The sequence below is a fragment of the Oncorhynchus nerka genome, linkage group LG7 (assembly GCF_034236695.1).
Source record: "Oncorhynchus nerka isolate Pitt River linkage group LG7, Oner_Uvic_2.0, whole genome shotgun sequence".
NCBI classification, from domain to species: Eukaryota; Metazoa; Chordata; class Actinopteri; order Salmoniformes; family Salmonidae; genus Oncorhynchus; species Oncorhynchus nerka.
This window is the reverse complement of record NC_088402.1, coordinates 17969490-17985830: the sequence shown is the minus strand read 5'-3', so window position 1 is coordinate 17985830 and position 16341 is coordinate 17969490. Positions and strand designations below refer to the sequence as shown.

General features: G+C 50.8%; 1 protein-coding gene across 1 annotated transcript in view; it reads left to right on the top strand.

The window, feature by feature from the left end:
• Positions 1 to 16081, top strand: part of LOC115131279 (3-hydroxyisobutyrate dehydrogenase, mitochondrial-like) — a 44040-nt gene extending 27959 nt beyond the window's left edge. Inside the window, exons 5-8 of the mRNA XM_029662860.2 lie at positions 649 to 782; positions 914 to 990; positions 14111 to 14267; positions 14503 to 16081. Of these exons, the coding sequence (XP_029518720.1) occupies positions 649 to 782; positions 914 to 990; positions 14111 to 14267; positions 14503 to 14679 (545 nt within the window). The 3' untranslated portion in view covers positions 14680 to 16081. The remainder of the gene's footprint in view (positions 1 to 648; positions 783 to 913; positions 991 to 14110; positions 14268 to 14502) is intronic.
• Positions 16082 to 16341: the final 260 nt, after the last annotated feature.

Here is a 16341-nt window from a genome sequence, read left to right as displayed (position 1 = left end):
TGTGTATGTGATAAATATGTGTGTGTGTCCAATAACGTGATAAATATGTGTGTGTGTCCAATAACGTGATAAATATGTGTATGTGACCGATGGAATTTGATTTGATCTGTAATGACGTCATTCAAGGCAAGATGGCCAATCAGAGCCCAGTATTCACACACATTTAGGAACTAAATCATCTTTGGGAGAGATGTGTGAGACTGACTGAAAGTTTTGCTGTCAATCAGCTTTGAAATCAGCCTATTTTGATTTATGGTTCTGCATGTTATCACAAAGTACTCGGGTAATGATTTGATGTTCGCTTCAGCTGTAAGCTAGCAAGGAAAGTTAGCTGGAAGCTACCAGTATCATCTTTCAATGTGAAGTGTTCTAGTCTGTATGGACATTGTTTTGCGAACAGTAATTAAGTTTCAGCATTTCTATATGCCGTGTCGCAATTTGAAGTGTGTTAACGTCTGTGTGGAATGATTGGAGCAGGCACGCTCATGCTATAAGTGGACATCGGCTGCTCTGATGGACATGCTCCGTGAGACGGAAGTACCGATTCCACTACTGGACTGCTTTTCATGTTCTAGTATCTAAAGAGTACAGACGTTTCAGTATATCGTTCAACACTAGTGTGTAGTGACCATGTATTATCTGTTGTAGGTGTGGGAGCAGCCAGCTTGGCTAAGCTAACCTTCATGGTAGGAGGGGTTGAGGAGGAGTACACTGCAGCACAGGAACTCCTCACCTGTATGGGAGCTAACGTAGTGTACTGCGGACAGGTCGGCACAGGACAGGTAACTAACACACTCTAGTGTACTTACAAATTTGCATACAAATGTACCGTTTTCATACACTCAAACACTATTGTACACTTGGTCACTCGCACAGAAACATATTTGAATAATTCCGCTTTTTTGTCTCACAGGCAGCGAAGATCTGTAACAACATGCTGTTAGCGATTGGGATGATCGGGACTGCAGAGACCATGAACCTCGGAATCAGGTAGAGTCCACTAGTTAGCCAGCCTAGATCTGTTGGAGTCACTTCTATTCACCTTCAGTGTCTCACTGTGATATGTACCTGACCATGTCTTTACCAGGTCACCACCTGGACCTGTGTGCTGGATATTTTACTGTTGTAGTGCAGCTGTATTAGATCAGCTGATTTGTCTGTGGGGAGACAGAGGGGCATAAATCCCCACACTAGAGGCCTCTGAAATATGGAGGCATTAAAAGAGCAACACAGATTTACACCCCACACCACTGTTCCCGCTACACACAAAGCTATCCACACACACACACACACACACACATACACACCTACCCCTACACATCTACCCTCACACATACACCCCTACACATCTACCCTCACACACACACATCTACCCTCACACACACACACCTACCCCTACACATCTACCCTCACACACACACACACATCTACCCTCACACATACACACCTACCCCTACACATCTACCCTCACACATACACACATCTACCCTCACACATACACACCTACCCCTACACATCTACCCTCACACATACACACCTACCCCTACACATCTACCCTCACACACACACACACATCTACCCTCACACACACACACACATCTACCCCTACACATCTACCCTCACACATACACACCTACCCCTACACATCTACCCTCACACACACACACATCTACCCTCACACATACACACCTACCCCTACACATCTACACACACACACACACATCTACCCTCACACATACACACATCTACCCTCACACATACACACCTTCCCCTACACATCTACCCTCACACATACACACATCTACCCTCACACATACACACCTACCCCTACACATCTACCCACACACACACACTACACTACACACACACACACATCACACACACACACACACACATCTACACACACACACACACACACACACATCTACCCTCACACATACACACCTACCCCTACACATCTACCCACACACTACACACACACACCCACACACACACACACACACACACACATCTACCCTCACACATACACACCTACCCCTACACATCTACCCACACACATACACACATCTACCCTCACACATACACACCTACATCTACACACACACACACACACACATCTACACACACACACATCTACACACACACACACACACACACATCTACACACACACACACACATCTACACACACACACATCTACACACACAGACATCTACACACACACACACACACACACATCTACACACACACACACACACACACATCTACACACACACACATCTACACACACACACACATCTACCCTTACACATACACACCTACCCCTACACATCTACCCTCACACACACACACACATCTACCGCTACACATCTACCCACACACACACACATCTACCCTCACCCCTACACATCTACCCTCACCCCTACACATCTACCCCTACACACCTACCCCTACACACCTACCCCTACACACCTACCCCTACACACCTACCCCTACACACATCTACCCTCACACATACACACCTACCCCTACACATCTACCCCCCCCCACACACACACACACATCTACCCTCACACATACACACCTACCCCTACACATCTACCCACACACACACACACACACACACACACACATACACATCTACCCACACACACACATCTACCCTCACACATACACACCTACCCCTACACATCTACCCCTACACACCTACCCACACACATACACACCTACCCTCACACATACACACCTACCCTCACACATACACACCTACCCTCACACATACACACCTACCCCTACACATACACACCTACCCTCACACATACACACCTACCCCTACACACCTACCCTCACACATACACACCTACCCACACACATACACATGCAGACTACAAACACGCGTACATGGAGTACACACGGACACAGACAGACACTGAGACACACATGCTCAGATCCAATTTAAAGGAAAAAGGTAATAACATTTTATCATGCTGGAGTAGGGCCTGCTAGAGCTGCCCTTTCCAATACCTGTCCACGCACACACACGTACACACACACACACGCGCGCACGCTGCCTGTCCCATCCACATAGCTAATTTGTTGATTTCAGATGGAAGGTTGGGCCCGTCTCTGACAGAGCATGACGTTCCCTTAGATCAGAGAATGGCCCTGAATTACAATTATAACCACATTACCTTTGTCATAGTCTCTGTTTTTTCCCTCTCAGGTTTTCTTTCTCTCTCCCTTTAGTTTCTCCTCCCTATGTTTCCCTTTCTCTTTATATATATTTGTAACATTTATTTTCTATCCATTTCTTTCTCTTGTGCTCTCTTTCCATCCCCCACTCCCTCTGGTCTGTTTCTTCTCTGGCTCCTATCTAACAGTCTGTCTGAGGAGCAGCCCTGCTTTTAATGAGGATGCTGAGGAGAGGAGGAGGCATAAATACATATACAGTTACATTCTCTGTGTGTGTGTGTGTGTGTGTGTGGAGAGCATATGTTCAAGAGATTAAAGATGGACTTGTTACCTGTCTAATAATAAATGTTGAGCGTGCGTCCTCTCCTGTAGTTTAGAGAAGAAATTAAAGCTAATGGTAATGAACCAGACAGTTAATATCATCAATTACCTCCACCTGCTGCACATGACACAACAACAAGCCCCCCTTCTAGCGTTTTACCTTTTGTCTCAACTGTTTTCTTTTTCATAGCTATAGCATTTGTTTCGCTTTTAACTGTGATGGCATTGCTCTGCCGTGTGTGTGTGTGTGTGTCAATCCTGTTAAAGGGTGACATGTCCTCTTCTCCATGAAAATTGACAGCACCGCTAAAGAACAACACTGGCATTAAGGCTAATAACCAGGACTGCGATAGAAAAGGCAGGGGGGCTCATGGCTACTAACCAGGACTGTGATAGGAAAGGGGCTCATGGCTAATAACCAGGACTGTGATAGGGAGGGGTGCTCATGGCTACTAACCAGGACTGTGATAGAAAAGGCAGGGGGGCTCATGGCTACTAACCAGGACTGTGATAGGAAAGGGGCTCATGGCTACTAACCAGGACTGTGATAGGGAGAGGGGCTCATGGCTAATAACCAGGACTGTGATAGGGAGGGGGGCTCATGGCTACTAACCAGGACTGTGATAGGAAAGGCAGGGGGGCTCATGGCTAATAACCAGGACTGTGATAGGAAAGGCAGGGGGCTCATGGCTACTAACCAGGACTGTGATAGGAAAGGCAGGGGGGCTCATGGCTAATAACCAGGACTGTGATAGGAAAGGCAGGGGGCTCATGGCTACTAACCAGGACTGTGATAGGAAAGGCAGGGGGGCTCATGGCTAATAACCAGGACTGTGATAGGAAAGGCAGGGGTGCTCATGGCTAATAACCAGGACTGTGATAGGAAAGGCAGGGGGGCTCATGACTACTAACCAGGACTGTGATAGGAAAGGCAGGGGGGCTCATGGCTACTAACCAGGACTGTGATAGGAAAGGCAGGGGGCTCATGGCTACTAACCAGGACTGTGATAGGAAAGGCAGGGGGGCTCATGGCTACTAACCAGGACTGTGATAGGAAAGGCAGGGGGGCTCATGGCTAATAACCAGGACTGTGATAGGAAAGGCAGGGGGGCTCATGGCTAATAACCAGGACTGTGATTGGAAAGGCAGGGGGGCTCATGGCTAATAACCAGGACTGTGATTGGAAAGGCAGGGGGGCTCATGGCTAATAACCAGGACTGTGATAAGGAGGGGGCTCATGGCTACTAACTAGGACTGTGGTAGGAAAGGCAGGGGGGCTCATGGCTACTAACCAGGACTGTGATAGGAAAGGCAGGGGGCTCATGGCTACTAACCAGGACTGTGATAGGAAAGGCAGGGGGGCTCATGGCTACTAACCAGGACTGTGATAGGAAAGGCAGGGGGGCTCATGGCTACTAACCAGGACTGTGATAGGAAAGGCAGGGGGGAATCATGGCTAATAACCAGGACTGTGATAGGAAAGGCAGGGGGGCTCATGGCTACTAACCAGGACTGTGATAGGAAAGGGAGGGGGGCTCATGGCTAATAACCAGGACTGTGATAGGAAAGGCAGGGGGCTCATGGCTAATAACCAGGACTGTGATAGGAAAGGCAGGGGGCTCATGGCTACTAACCAGGACTGTGATAGGAAAGGCAGGGGGCCTCATGGCTACTAACCAGGACTGTGATAGGAAAGGCAGGGGGCCTCATGGCTACTAACCAGGACTGTGATATGAAAGGCAGGGGGCCTCATGGCTACTAACCAGGACTGTGATAGGAAAGGCAGGGGGCCTCATGGCTAATAACCAGGACTGTGATAGGAAAGGCAGGGGGCCTCATGGCTAATAACCAGGACTGTGATAGGAAAGGCAGGGGGCCTCATGGCTACTAACCAGGACTGTGATAGGAAAGGCAGGGGGCCTCATGGCTACTAACCAGGACTGTGATAGGAAAGGCAGGGGGCCTCATGGCTAATAACCAGGACTGTGATAGGAAAGGCAGGGGGCCTCATGGCTACTAACCAGGACTGTGATAGGAAAGGCAGGGGGCTCATGGCTAATAACCAGGACTGTGATAAGGAGGGGGCTCATGGCTACTAACCAGGACTGTGATAGGAAAGGCAGGGGGCTCATGGCTACTAACCAGGACTGTGACAGGAAAGGCAGTCGGGGCTCATGGCTAATAACCAGGACTGTGACAGGAAAGGCAGGGGGGCTCATGGCTACTAACCAGGACTGTGATAGGAAAGGCAGGGGGCCTCATGGCTACTAACCAGGACTGTGATAGGAAAGGCAGGGGGGCTCATGGCTACTAACCAGGACTGTGATAGGAAAGGCAGGGGGCTCATGGCTAATAACCAGGACTGTGATTGGGAGGGGGGCTCATGACTACTAACCAGGACTGTGATAGGGAGGGGGGCTCATGGCTAATAACCAGGACTGTGATAGGAAAGGCAGGGGGCCTCATGGCTACTAACCAGGACTGTGATAGGCAGGGGGGCTCATGGCTACTAACCAGGACTGTGATAGGAAAGGCAGGGGGCCTCATGGCTACTAACCAGGACTGTGATAGGAAAGGCAGGGGGGCTCATGGCTACTAACCAGGACTGTGATAGGAAAGACAGGGGGCTCATGGCTAATAACCAGGACTGTGATAGGAAAGGCAGGGGGCTCATGGCTAATAACCAGGACTGTGATAGGAAAGGCAGGGGGCCTCATGGCTACTAACCAGGACTGTGATAGGAAAGGCAGGGGGCTCATGGCTACTAACCAGGACTGTGATAGGAAAGGCAGGGGGCTCATGGCTAATAACCAGGACTGTGATAGGAAAGGCAGGGGGGCTCATGGCTACTAACCAGGACTGTGATAGGAAAGGCAGGGGGGCTCATGGCTAATAACCAGGACTGTGATAGGAAAGGCAGGGGGGCTCATGGCTAATAACCAGGACTGTGATAGGAAAGGCAGGGGGCCTCATGGCTACTAACCAGGACTGTGATATGAAAGGCAGGGGGGCTCATGGCTACTAACCAGGACTGTGATAGGAAAGGCAGGGGGGCTCATGACTACTAACCAGGACTGTGATAGGGAGGGGGGCTCATGGCTAATAACCAGGACTGTGATAGGGAGGGGGGCTCATGGCTAATAACCAGGACTGTGATAGGAAAGGCAGGGGGCCTCATGGCTACTAACCAGGACTGTGATAGGCAGGGGGCCTCATGGCTACTAACCAGGACTGTGATAGGAAAGGCAGGGGGGCTCATGGCTAATAACCAGGACTGTGATAGGAAAGGCAGGGGGGCTCATGGCTACTAACCAGGACTGTGATAGGAAAGGCAGGGGGCCTCATGGCTACTAACCAGGACTGTGATAGGAAAGGCAGGGGGGCTCATGGCTACTAACCAGGACTGTGATAGGAAAGGCAGGGGGCTCATGGCTAATAACCAGGACTGTGATTGGGAGGGGGGCTCATGGCTAATAACCAGGACTGTGATAGGAAAGGCAGGGGGGCTCATGGCTACTAACCAGGACTGTGATAGGGAGGGGGGCTCATGGCTAATAACCAGGACTGTTATAGGAAAGGCAGGGGGGCTCATAGCTAATAACCAGGACTGTGATAGGAAAGGCAGGGGGCCTCATGGCTACTAACCAGGACTGTGATAGGCAAGGGGGCTCATGGCTACTAACCAGGACTGTGATAGGAAAGGCAGGGGGGCTCATGGCTACTAACCAGGACTGTGATAGGAAAGGCAGGGGGTTTCATGACTACTAACCAGGACTGTGATAGGAAAGGCAGGGGGTTTCATGGCTACTAACCAGGACTGTGATAGGAAAGGCAGGGGGCTCGTGGCTACTAACCAGGACTGCGATAGGAGAGGGAGGAGGGCTCGTGGCTAATAACCAGGATAGGGTGTGTGTGATAGGAGAGGGAGGAGGGCTCGTGGCTAATAACCAGGATAGGGTGTGTGTGATAGGAGAGGGAGGAGGGCTCGTGGCTAATAACCAGGATAGGGTGTGTGTGATAGGAGAGGGAGGAGGGCTCGTGGCTAATAACCAGGATAGGGTGTGTGTGATAGGAGAGGGAGGAGGGCTCGTGGCTAATAACCAGGATAGGGTGTGTGTGATAGGAGAGGGAGGAGGGCTCGTGGCTAATAACCAGGATAGGGTGTGTGTGATAGGAGAGGGAGGAGGGCTCGTGGCTAATAACCAGGATAGGGTGTGTGTGATAGGAGAGGGAGGAGGGCTCGTGGCTAATAACCAGGATAGGGTGTGTGTGATAGGAGAGGGAGGAGGGCTCGTGGCTAATAACCAGGATAGGGTGTGTGTGATAGGAGAGGGAGGAGGGCTCGTGGCTAATAACCAGGATAGGGTGTGTGTGATAGGAGAGGGAGGAGGGCTCGTGGCTAATAACCAGGATAGGGTGTGTGTGATAGGAGAGGGAGGTTCATTGATTTATCGTTAAACAGAGAACAGCTCCATGTCAATCAACGTATTTGGCCACTGTAACAAACAATCTGTGCTCCGACGCTCTTTATTGTAGAGCAGCCAATAACCTTTTCAGATGCTGACCCAGAACACAGGCACTGGAAGAGACCGCGTGTGTGTGCGTGTGTGTGTGTGCGCCAAGGGGGGGTGGATGATGTCAAACATATGTCACCCTTAGACAGGGAGGCGTCGGCTGAGGCAGGATGGAGCGATGGAAGGAGAGGAGGGGGAGTGAAGGATTGGGGCAGCAGTATACAGACATACAATGAAAAAGCCATCATGACTGAGACTTCCATTAAAAACAACACACAGTATCACTTATCCCACATTTCCATACCTCTCTAAAACCCGAGACCGAGAAAAACTACAAACCAAGCCGGGAGAGGCCGAGAGAAACTACAAACCAAGCCGGGAGAGGCCGAGAGAAACTACAAACCAAGCCGGGAGAGGCCGAGAGAAACTACAAACCAAGCCGGGAGAGGCCGAGAGAAACTACAAACCAAGCCGGGAGAGGCCGAGAGAAACTACAAACCAAGCCGGGAGAGGCCGAGAGAAACTACAAACCAAGCCGGGAGAGACCGAGAGAAACTACAAACCAAGCCGGGAGAGGCCGAGAGAAACTACAAACCAAGCCGAGAGAAACTACAAACCAAGCCGGGAGAGGCCGAGAGAAACTACAAACCAAGCCGAGAGAAACTACAAACCAAGCCGGGAGAGGCCGAGAGAAACTACAAACCAAGCCGGGAGAGACCGAGAGAAACTACAAACCAAGCCGGGAGAGACCGAGAGAAACTACAAACCAAGCCGGGAGAGGCCGAGAGAAACTACAAACCAAGCCGGGAGAGGCCGAGAGAAACTACAAACCAAGCCGGGAGAGGCCGAGAGAAACTACAAACCAAGCCGGGAGAGGCCGAGAGAAACTACAAACCAAGCCGGGAGAGGCCGAGAGAAACTACAAACCAAGCCGGGAGAGGCCGAGAGAAACTACAAACCAAGCCGGGAGAGGCCGAGAGAAACTACAAACCAAGCCGGGAGAGGCCGAGAGAAACTACAAACCAAGCCGGGAGAGGCCGAGAGAAACTACAAACCAAGCCGGGAGAGGCCGAGAGAAACTACAAACCAAGCCGGGAGAGGCCGAGAGAAACTACAAACCAAGCCGGGAGAGGCCGAGAGAAACTACAAACCAAGCCGGGAGAGGCCGAGAGAAACTACAAACCAAGCCGGGAGAGGCCGAGAGAAACTACAAACCAAGCCGGGAGAGGCCGAGAGAAACTACAAACCAAGCCGGGAGAGGCCGAGAGAAACTACAAACCAAGCCGGGAGAGACCGAGAGAAACTACAAACCAAGCCGGGAGAGGCTGAGGAAAGAAAGGGAGAAAAAAGGAGAGAGACATTTTGTGAGAGTGTAAAATACGTTGAGAGTAAATGGCCCAGTCTTAATTAGTTAGTAGACAACTAATAAAGACTGTGGTAGTAATGCTAGAATGAGAGCCAGGTGGAGGGAGGGAACGAGGAAAGAAGAGGGAGGGAGGACTAGCTTAGGAAGCCCGTATTCTGTCCTTAAGGAGCCATGATGGTTTAATGGTGATATTGAGAGCAGAAGAGTTATTGTCCTAGAAGCTCCGCCAGGGTGAGGCTGCCAGGGATTCATGTGGCCAACTTTACACTGTCTTTAAAACTGTTACAATATAACGACTAGCACTACTCACCAGACCCAGACGCTTAGAAACTAACACTTCTCCCCTTCTCTTTTCTGTTGCTTTGGTGTGTTGTGGTGTATTATGGAGGCGTGGTGTGTTGTGGTGTAGTCTGGAGGCGTGTTGTGGTGTAGTCTGGAGGCGTGTTGTGGTGTAGTCTGGAGGCGTGTTGTGGTGTAGTCTGGAGGCGTGTTGTGGTGTAGTATGGAGGCGTGTTGTGGTGTAGTATGGAGGTGTGGTGTTGTGTGGTGTGATGTGTAGTGTGTAGTCTGGAGGCGTGTTGTGGTGTAGTATGGAGGCGTGTTGTGGTGTAGTATGGAGGTGTGTTGTGGTGTAGTCTGGAGGCGTGTTGTGGTGTAGTATGGAGGCGTGTTGTGGTGTAGTATGGAGGCGTGTTGTGGTGTAGTATGGAGGCGTGTTGTGGTGTAGTCTGGAGGCGTGTTGTGGTGTAGTCTGGTTGTGGTGTAGTCTGGAGGCGTGTTGTGGTGTAGTCTGGAGGCGTGTTGTGGTGTAGTCTGGAGGCGTGTTGTGGTGTAGTCTGGAGGCGTGTTGTGGTGTAGTCTGGAGGCGTGTTGTGGTGTAGTCTGGAGGCGTGTTGTGGTGTAGTCTGGAGGCGTGTTGTGGTGTAGTCTGGAGCGTGTTGTGGTGTAGTCTGGAGGTGTGGTGTTGTGTGGTGTGATGTGTAGTGTGTAGGCGTTGTGTGATGTGTAGTGTGGAGGCGTGGTGTTGTGTGGAGGCGTGGTGTTGTGTGGAGGTGTGGTGTTGTGTGGAGGTGTGGTGTTGTGTGGAGGCGTGGTGTAGTGTTTTAGTGTGGAGGCGTGGTGTGGTTTTGTGTGGAGGCGTGGTGTAGTGTGGAGGCGTGGTGTGGTGTAGTGTGGAGGCGTGGTGTGGTGTAGTGTGGAGGCGTGGTGTGGAGGCGTGGTGTGGAGGCGTGGTGTAGTGTGGAGGCGTGGTGTAGTGTGGAGGCGTGGTGTAGTGTGGAGGCGTGGTGTGGTGTGGAGCGTGTGTGTGGTGGGAGCGTGGGCGTGGTGTGGTGGAGGTGTGGTGTAGTGTGGAGGCGTGGTGTAGTGTGGAGGCGTGGTGTGGTGTAGTGTGGAGGCGTGGTGTAGTGTTTTAGTGTGGAGGCGTGGTGTGGTGTGGTGTGGAGGCGTGGTGTGGAGGCGTGGTGTAGTGTGGAGGCGTGGTGTGGAGGCGTGGTGTGGAGGCGTGGTGTAGTGTGGAGGCGTGGTGTGGTGTGGAGGCGTGGTGTAGTGTGGAGGCGTGGTGTAGTGTGGAGGCGTGGTGTAGTGTGGAGGCGTGGTGTAGTGTGGAGGCGTGGTGTAGTGTGGAGGCGTGGTGTAGTGTGGAGGCGTGGTGTAGTGTGGAGGCGTGGTGTAGTGTGGAGGCGTGGTGTAGTGTGGAGGCGTGGTGTAGTGTGGAGGCGTGGTGTAGTGTGGAGGCGTGGTGTGGAGGCGTAGTGTGGAGGTGTGGTGTAGTGTGGAGGCGTGGTGTAGTGTGGAGGCGTGGTGTGGTGTAGTGTTTTAGTGTGGAGGCGTGGTGTAGTGTGGAGAGTAGTGTGGTGTGGTGTAGTGTGGAGCGTGGTGTAGTGTGGAGCGTGGTGTAGTGTGGGCGTGGTGTAGTGTGGAGTGGTGTAGTGTGGAGCGTGGTGTGGCGTGGTGTAGTGTGGAGCGTGGTGTGGTGTAGTGTGGAGGCGTGGTGTGGTGTAGTGTGGAGGCGTGGTGTGGTGTAGTGTGGTGGCGTGGTGTAGTGTGGAGGCGTGGTGTAGTGTGGAGGCGTGGTGTGGTGTAGTGTGGAGGCGTGGTGTGGAGGCGTGGTGTAGTGTAGTGTGGAGGCGTGGTGTGGTGTAGTGTGGAGGCGTGGTGTGGTGTAGTGTGGAGGCGTGGTGTGGTGTAGTGTGGAGGCGTGGTGTAGTGTGGAGGCGTGGTGTGGAGGCGTGGTGTGGTGTAGTGTGGAGGCGTGGTGTGGAGGCGTGGTGTAGTGTGGAGGCGTGGTGTGGAGGCGTGGTGTAGTGTGGAGGCGTGGTGTAGTGTTTTAGTGTGGAGGCGTGGTGTGGTGTAGTGTGGAGGCGTGGTGTGGAGGCGTGGTGTGGTGTTGTGTGGAGGCGTGGTGTGGTGTAGTGTGGAGGTGTGTTGTGGTTTAGTGTGGAGGCGTTGTGTGATGTGTAGTCGTGGCGATGTGGTGTGATGTGTAGGTGTGATGTGTAGTGTGTAGGTGTGGCGATGTGTAGGTGTGATGTGTAGGCGTTGTGTGATGTGTAGTGTGGAGGCGTGTTGTGTGATGTGTAGTGTGTAGGCGTGGCGTTGTGTGATGTGTAGGCGTGGCGTTGTGTGATGTGTAGGTGTGATGTGTAGGTGTTGTGTGATGTGTAGGTGTGATGTGTAGTGTGTAGTCGTGGCGTTGTGTAGTGTGTAGGCGTTGTGTGATGTGTAGTGTGTAGGTGTGGCGTTGTGTAGGCGTGGCGTTGTGTGATGTGTAGTGTGTGGCGTTGTGTAGTGTGTAGGCGTGGCGTTGTGTGATGTGTAGGTGTGATGTGTAGTGTGTAGGCGTGGCGTTGTGTGATGTGTAGGTGTGATGTGTAGGTGTTGTGTGATGTGTAGTCGTGGCGTTGTGTAGTGTGTAGGCGTGGTGTTGTGTGATGTGTAGGTGATGTGTGATGTGTAGGTGTGGCGTTGTGTAGTGTGTAGGCGTGGCGTTGTGTGATGTGTGTAGGTGTGGCGTTGTGTGATGTGTAGTGTGTAGGCGTGGCGTGGTGTGATGTGTAGGCGTGGCGTGGCGTTGTGTGATGTGTAGGTGTGATGTGTAGTGTGTACGCGTGGCGTTGTGTGATGTGTAGGTGTGATGTGTAGGCGTGGTGTTGTGTGATGTGTAGGTGTAGTGTGTACGCGTGGCGTTGTGTGATGTGTAGTGTGTAGGCGTTGTGCGTGTGTGTGTAGGTGTGATGTGTAGTGTGTAGGCGTGGCGTTGTGTAGTGTGTAGGCGTGGCGTTGTGTGATGTGTGTAGGTGTGGCGTTGTGTGATGTGTAGTGTGTAGGCGTGGCGTTGTGTGATGTGTAGGTGTGATGTGTAGTGTGTAGGCGTGGCGTTGTGTGATGTGTAGGTGTAGTGTGTACGCGTGGCGTTGTGTGATGTGTAGGTGTGATGTGTAGGCGTGGTGTTGTGTGATGTGTAGGTGTGATGTGTAGTGTGTACGCGTGGCGTTGTGTGATGTGTAGGTGTGGTGTGTAGGCGTGGCGTTGTGTGATGTGTAGGTGTAGTGTGTACGCGTGGCGTTGTGTGATGTGTAGGTGTGATGTGTAGTGTGTACGCGTGGCGTTGTGTGATGTGTAGGTGTAGTGTGTAGGCGTGGCGTGGAAGTGTGTTGGTTCACCTGAGGATGTCACACCTTATTCCTTTCTGAATACTCAACCCTCTGTCACGTGACATGCTGCACTCTGACATTTCCTGTAGTTATTGGTCCTTCTACGTAGTACTGTCTTCTTCCCTTGCTTCTGGAGGCAGAGGGCTTTTAAATGACTGGGGAAGTGTGTATGTGTGTCAATGAGGTTTATGTGCTCCTTGGCCACCACTTGTCCTCCTCTTTCTTCCATGTTCGAGGCATGATTAAGGATAGGAGGGGTAAACATCAATACTGCATTAGGCAGCATTTCCCAGTCCTCCACCTAACCAGCCATTAACACTGAGAGATGGAGAAAAGAGAGACAGGCTCTGGGTTCAACATGGGTCACCAGCTCTCTCTTTTTCTCTTTCTCTCACACTCCCTCTTTCTCTCTTTTTATTACATCATCTGTCTCTCTCTCGATCACTGTATCACTATATCAGCAGCACAAAAAAAAAATGGTGCACCTCCTCATGGGTCTCCCGGTCACGGCCGGGGGGGATCCAACCCGGGTCTGTAGTGACGCCTCAAGCCCTGCTGATCCACTCAGGAGCCCCAGTATCTCTGTTTCACATGCTCGTTTTCTCTTTCCTTTCATTGTTTTTCTATTGGCCTAGCAGTATCATTGTTTTTCTATTGGCCTACCAGTATCATTGGCCTACCAGTATCATTGTTTTTCTATTGGCCTACCAGTATCATTGTTTTTCTATTGGCCTACCAGTATCATTGGCCTACCACTATCATTGTTTTTCTATTGGCCTACCAATCATTGGCCTACCAATATTGTTTTTCTATTGGCCTACCAGTATCATTGGCCTACCAGTATCATTGGCCTACCAGTATCATTGTTTTTCTATTGGCCTACCAGTATCATTGTTTTTCTATTGGCCTACCAGTATCTCTCTCTGTACCTCTACACCCCCCCTCCCTTATTTTTGACCTACCATTCCCTTACCTTTCTACCCTTCCACAACTCCCACACCTTCTCTCTCTCCATTGTTTTCCTCCTTTTCTCTTTAACTAACCTCCTCTCTTCTGTTCCAGGTTGGGTCTAGACCCGAAACTGCTGGCCCAGATCCTGAACATGTCATCAGGCAGGTGTTGGTCCAGTGACTCGTATAACCCAGTACCAGGTGTCATGGAGGGAGTCCCCTCTGGCAACAACTACCAGGGAGGCTTTGGAACCACGCTCATGGCCAAGGTCTGTTCGGTTCTACCCTAGCTGGCTATGTCTGACTGGATGTGTTTGTACATCTGTCTGTTTATGCCTCCCTTTTCATCTCTCCTTCTTTCTCTATCAACTTTGGTTTGCTTATTTCTCTTCATTTTATTCCTCTTCATCTCTCTCTTGATCTCATTCCTCCCTTCTGTGCTCTCTCGTCTACTCTGCTTCACATAAACTCACATCTAACATCCCCATCTCTCTCTCCTGTAAGGACCTGGGTCTGGCCCAGCACACAGCCACCAACACAAAGACCCCTGTCCCCCTGGGCTCGCTGGCCCATCAGATCTACCGTGTCATGTGTGCCCGCGGCTACGCCAACAAGGACTTCTCCTCTGTGTTCCAGTTCCTACGTGAACAGGAGGAGGAGCCAGAAAAGAAGGGGGACTAGAACCCCTTACCTTATCCCCCAGCACACCCCTACGTCCCACCCGTACACCACAACCCTGCCTTTACCTGAGGAGAGAATTGGTTTCAGAGAGGTATGAGAACTTGAGATGGAAGTTGTTCTTTACTGCTGATCTAGGGTCAGGTATGATTTCATCCCCCTAATGGTTAAGGTTAGGACTGGGGGTTAGGTTAGGGCAGCCTCTACTGGCCAGGGAGGGGGCAGGGGGGTACTCATGGTCTAACACAACGTGTCGAGGGGATGACGTACGTAGGTTTAAAAGATGATGTTTGACAGATCAGATAATGTGCATAACGTTGTACTCCCTGTTCTTTGTTTTGGGTTGTTTTTGTTTGTTTTTCTTGCCGGGAGTTTCTGTTACATGTGTTACAACCCATGATCCTGCCTCTTTGTCAGAGAAGAGAAGAAAACCCTGAAACAAGCAGAAAATAGCAACGCAGCAGCTCCTCCTCCAGGGCTCTGAGGTTTAGACTGGGTGATCAGAGATGCAGATGTAGACTGACCACGTCGCACCTGTTCAGCAGTAGCCTGAAATAATGAGAATAATAAGGATGATGATGCTATAGAGCTCAAGACAATTAGGGAAGGGCATACCACTGTCCCCTGTCTGAAGACTCTCACATACACACTTGAGCATTCTACACATGATTACCTATATTACATTACTTCATACCATATGGGATCAGACGTTTCCTTTGTTACCCGTCTTGTTTTGGGGGTGGGGAGGAGGTAGTTGGTGGGTGGGATTTGGGAGAAGGGGTGTGGTAGGTAGTAGTGGTTCACTGATGTAAACCTCCCATTATTTGTTCCTTCATTATCCATCCATTTATTCATTGTTTTATTCAGTCACGTGTTTTCAACTTGAGCACAGTAGTGTATGTTCCGTTTTTTTTTGGGGGGACAGGTCCCACCATGCTCGCTTCTCTTTATATAGACCCACCACTGTCTGGTACTGTGAGACGCCATTGGCGGCAGCTCCCAGGTCACTATGCACTCTGACCAATCCGTGCGGAGTGGGGCCAGTGAATCCTTTGATATACTTCCTGATTTGATATACCTCTACTGGGATTACAGCTTCTGTTTAACATCTGGAATTTCATTATCACCTATACAACTATTCTATCCGTAGCTTTTTTTTACTGTCGGACAAAATATCTATCTTCTGCTCAGTACCTCTCCTTTGTTGTTTTCTTTCACTTCTCTTTTCATGTCATTCTCTCTCTCTCCTCTTCACTTGCTCCCTCTTCTTTCTGTCTGTGGCTCAGAACAGGCAGTATGTCTGTTTCAAAGCGCCACCGAGGGTAGACTCCATCCCAACTTGCGCTGTGTGCATGTAAATAATGTATATTTCTGTTGTTGACTGTATTAAAGGAGAACCAGAGAATCCTCGCTGTCACGTTTTTCTTCTCGCTGTACACTAGTACATTAAGAGTGTCCGTCTCTGTCCGTCTCTGTCCGTCTCTGTCCGTCTCTGTCCGTCTCTGTCTCTGTCTCTCTGTCTGTCTGTCTCTGTCCGTCTCTGTCCGTCTCTGTCTGTCTGTCCGTCTCTGTCCGTCTCTGTCCGTCTGTCTCTCTGTCTCTGTCTGTGTCTGTCTCTGTCCGTCTCTGTCTCGCAATTTCAATGTAAGGGGCTTTATTGGCATG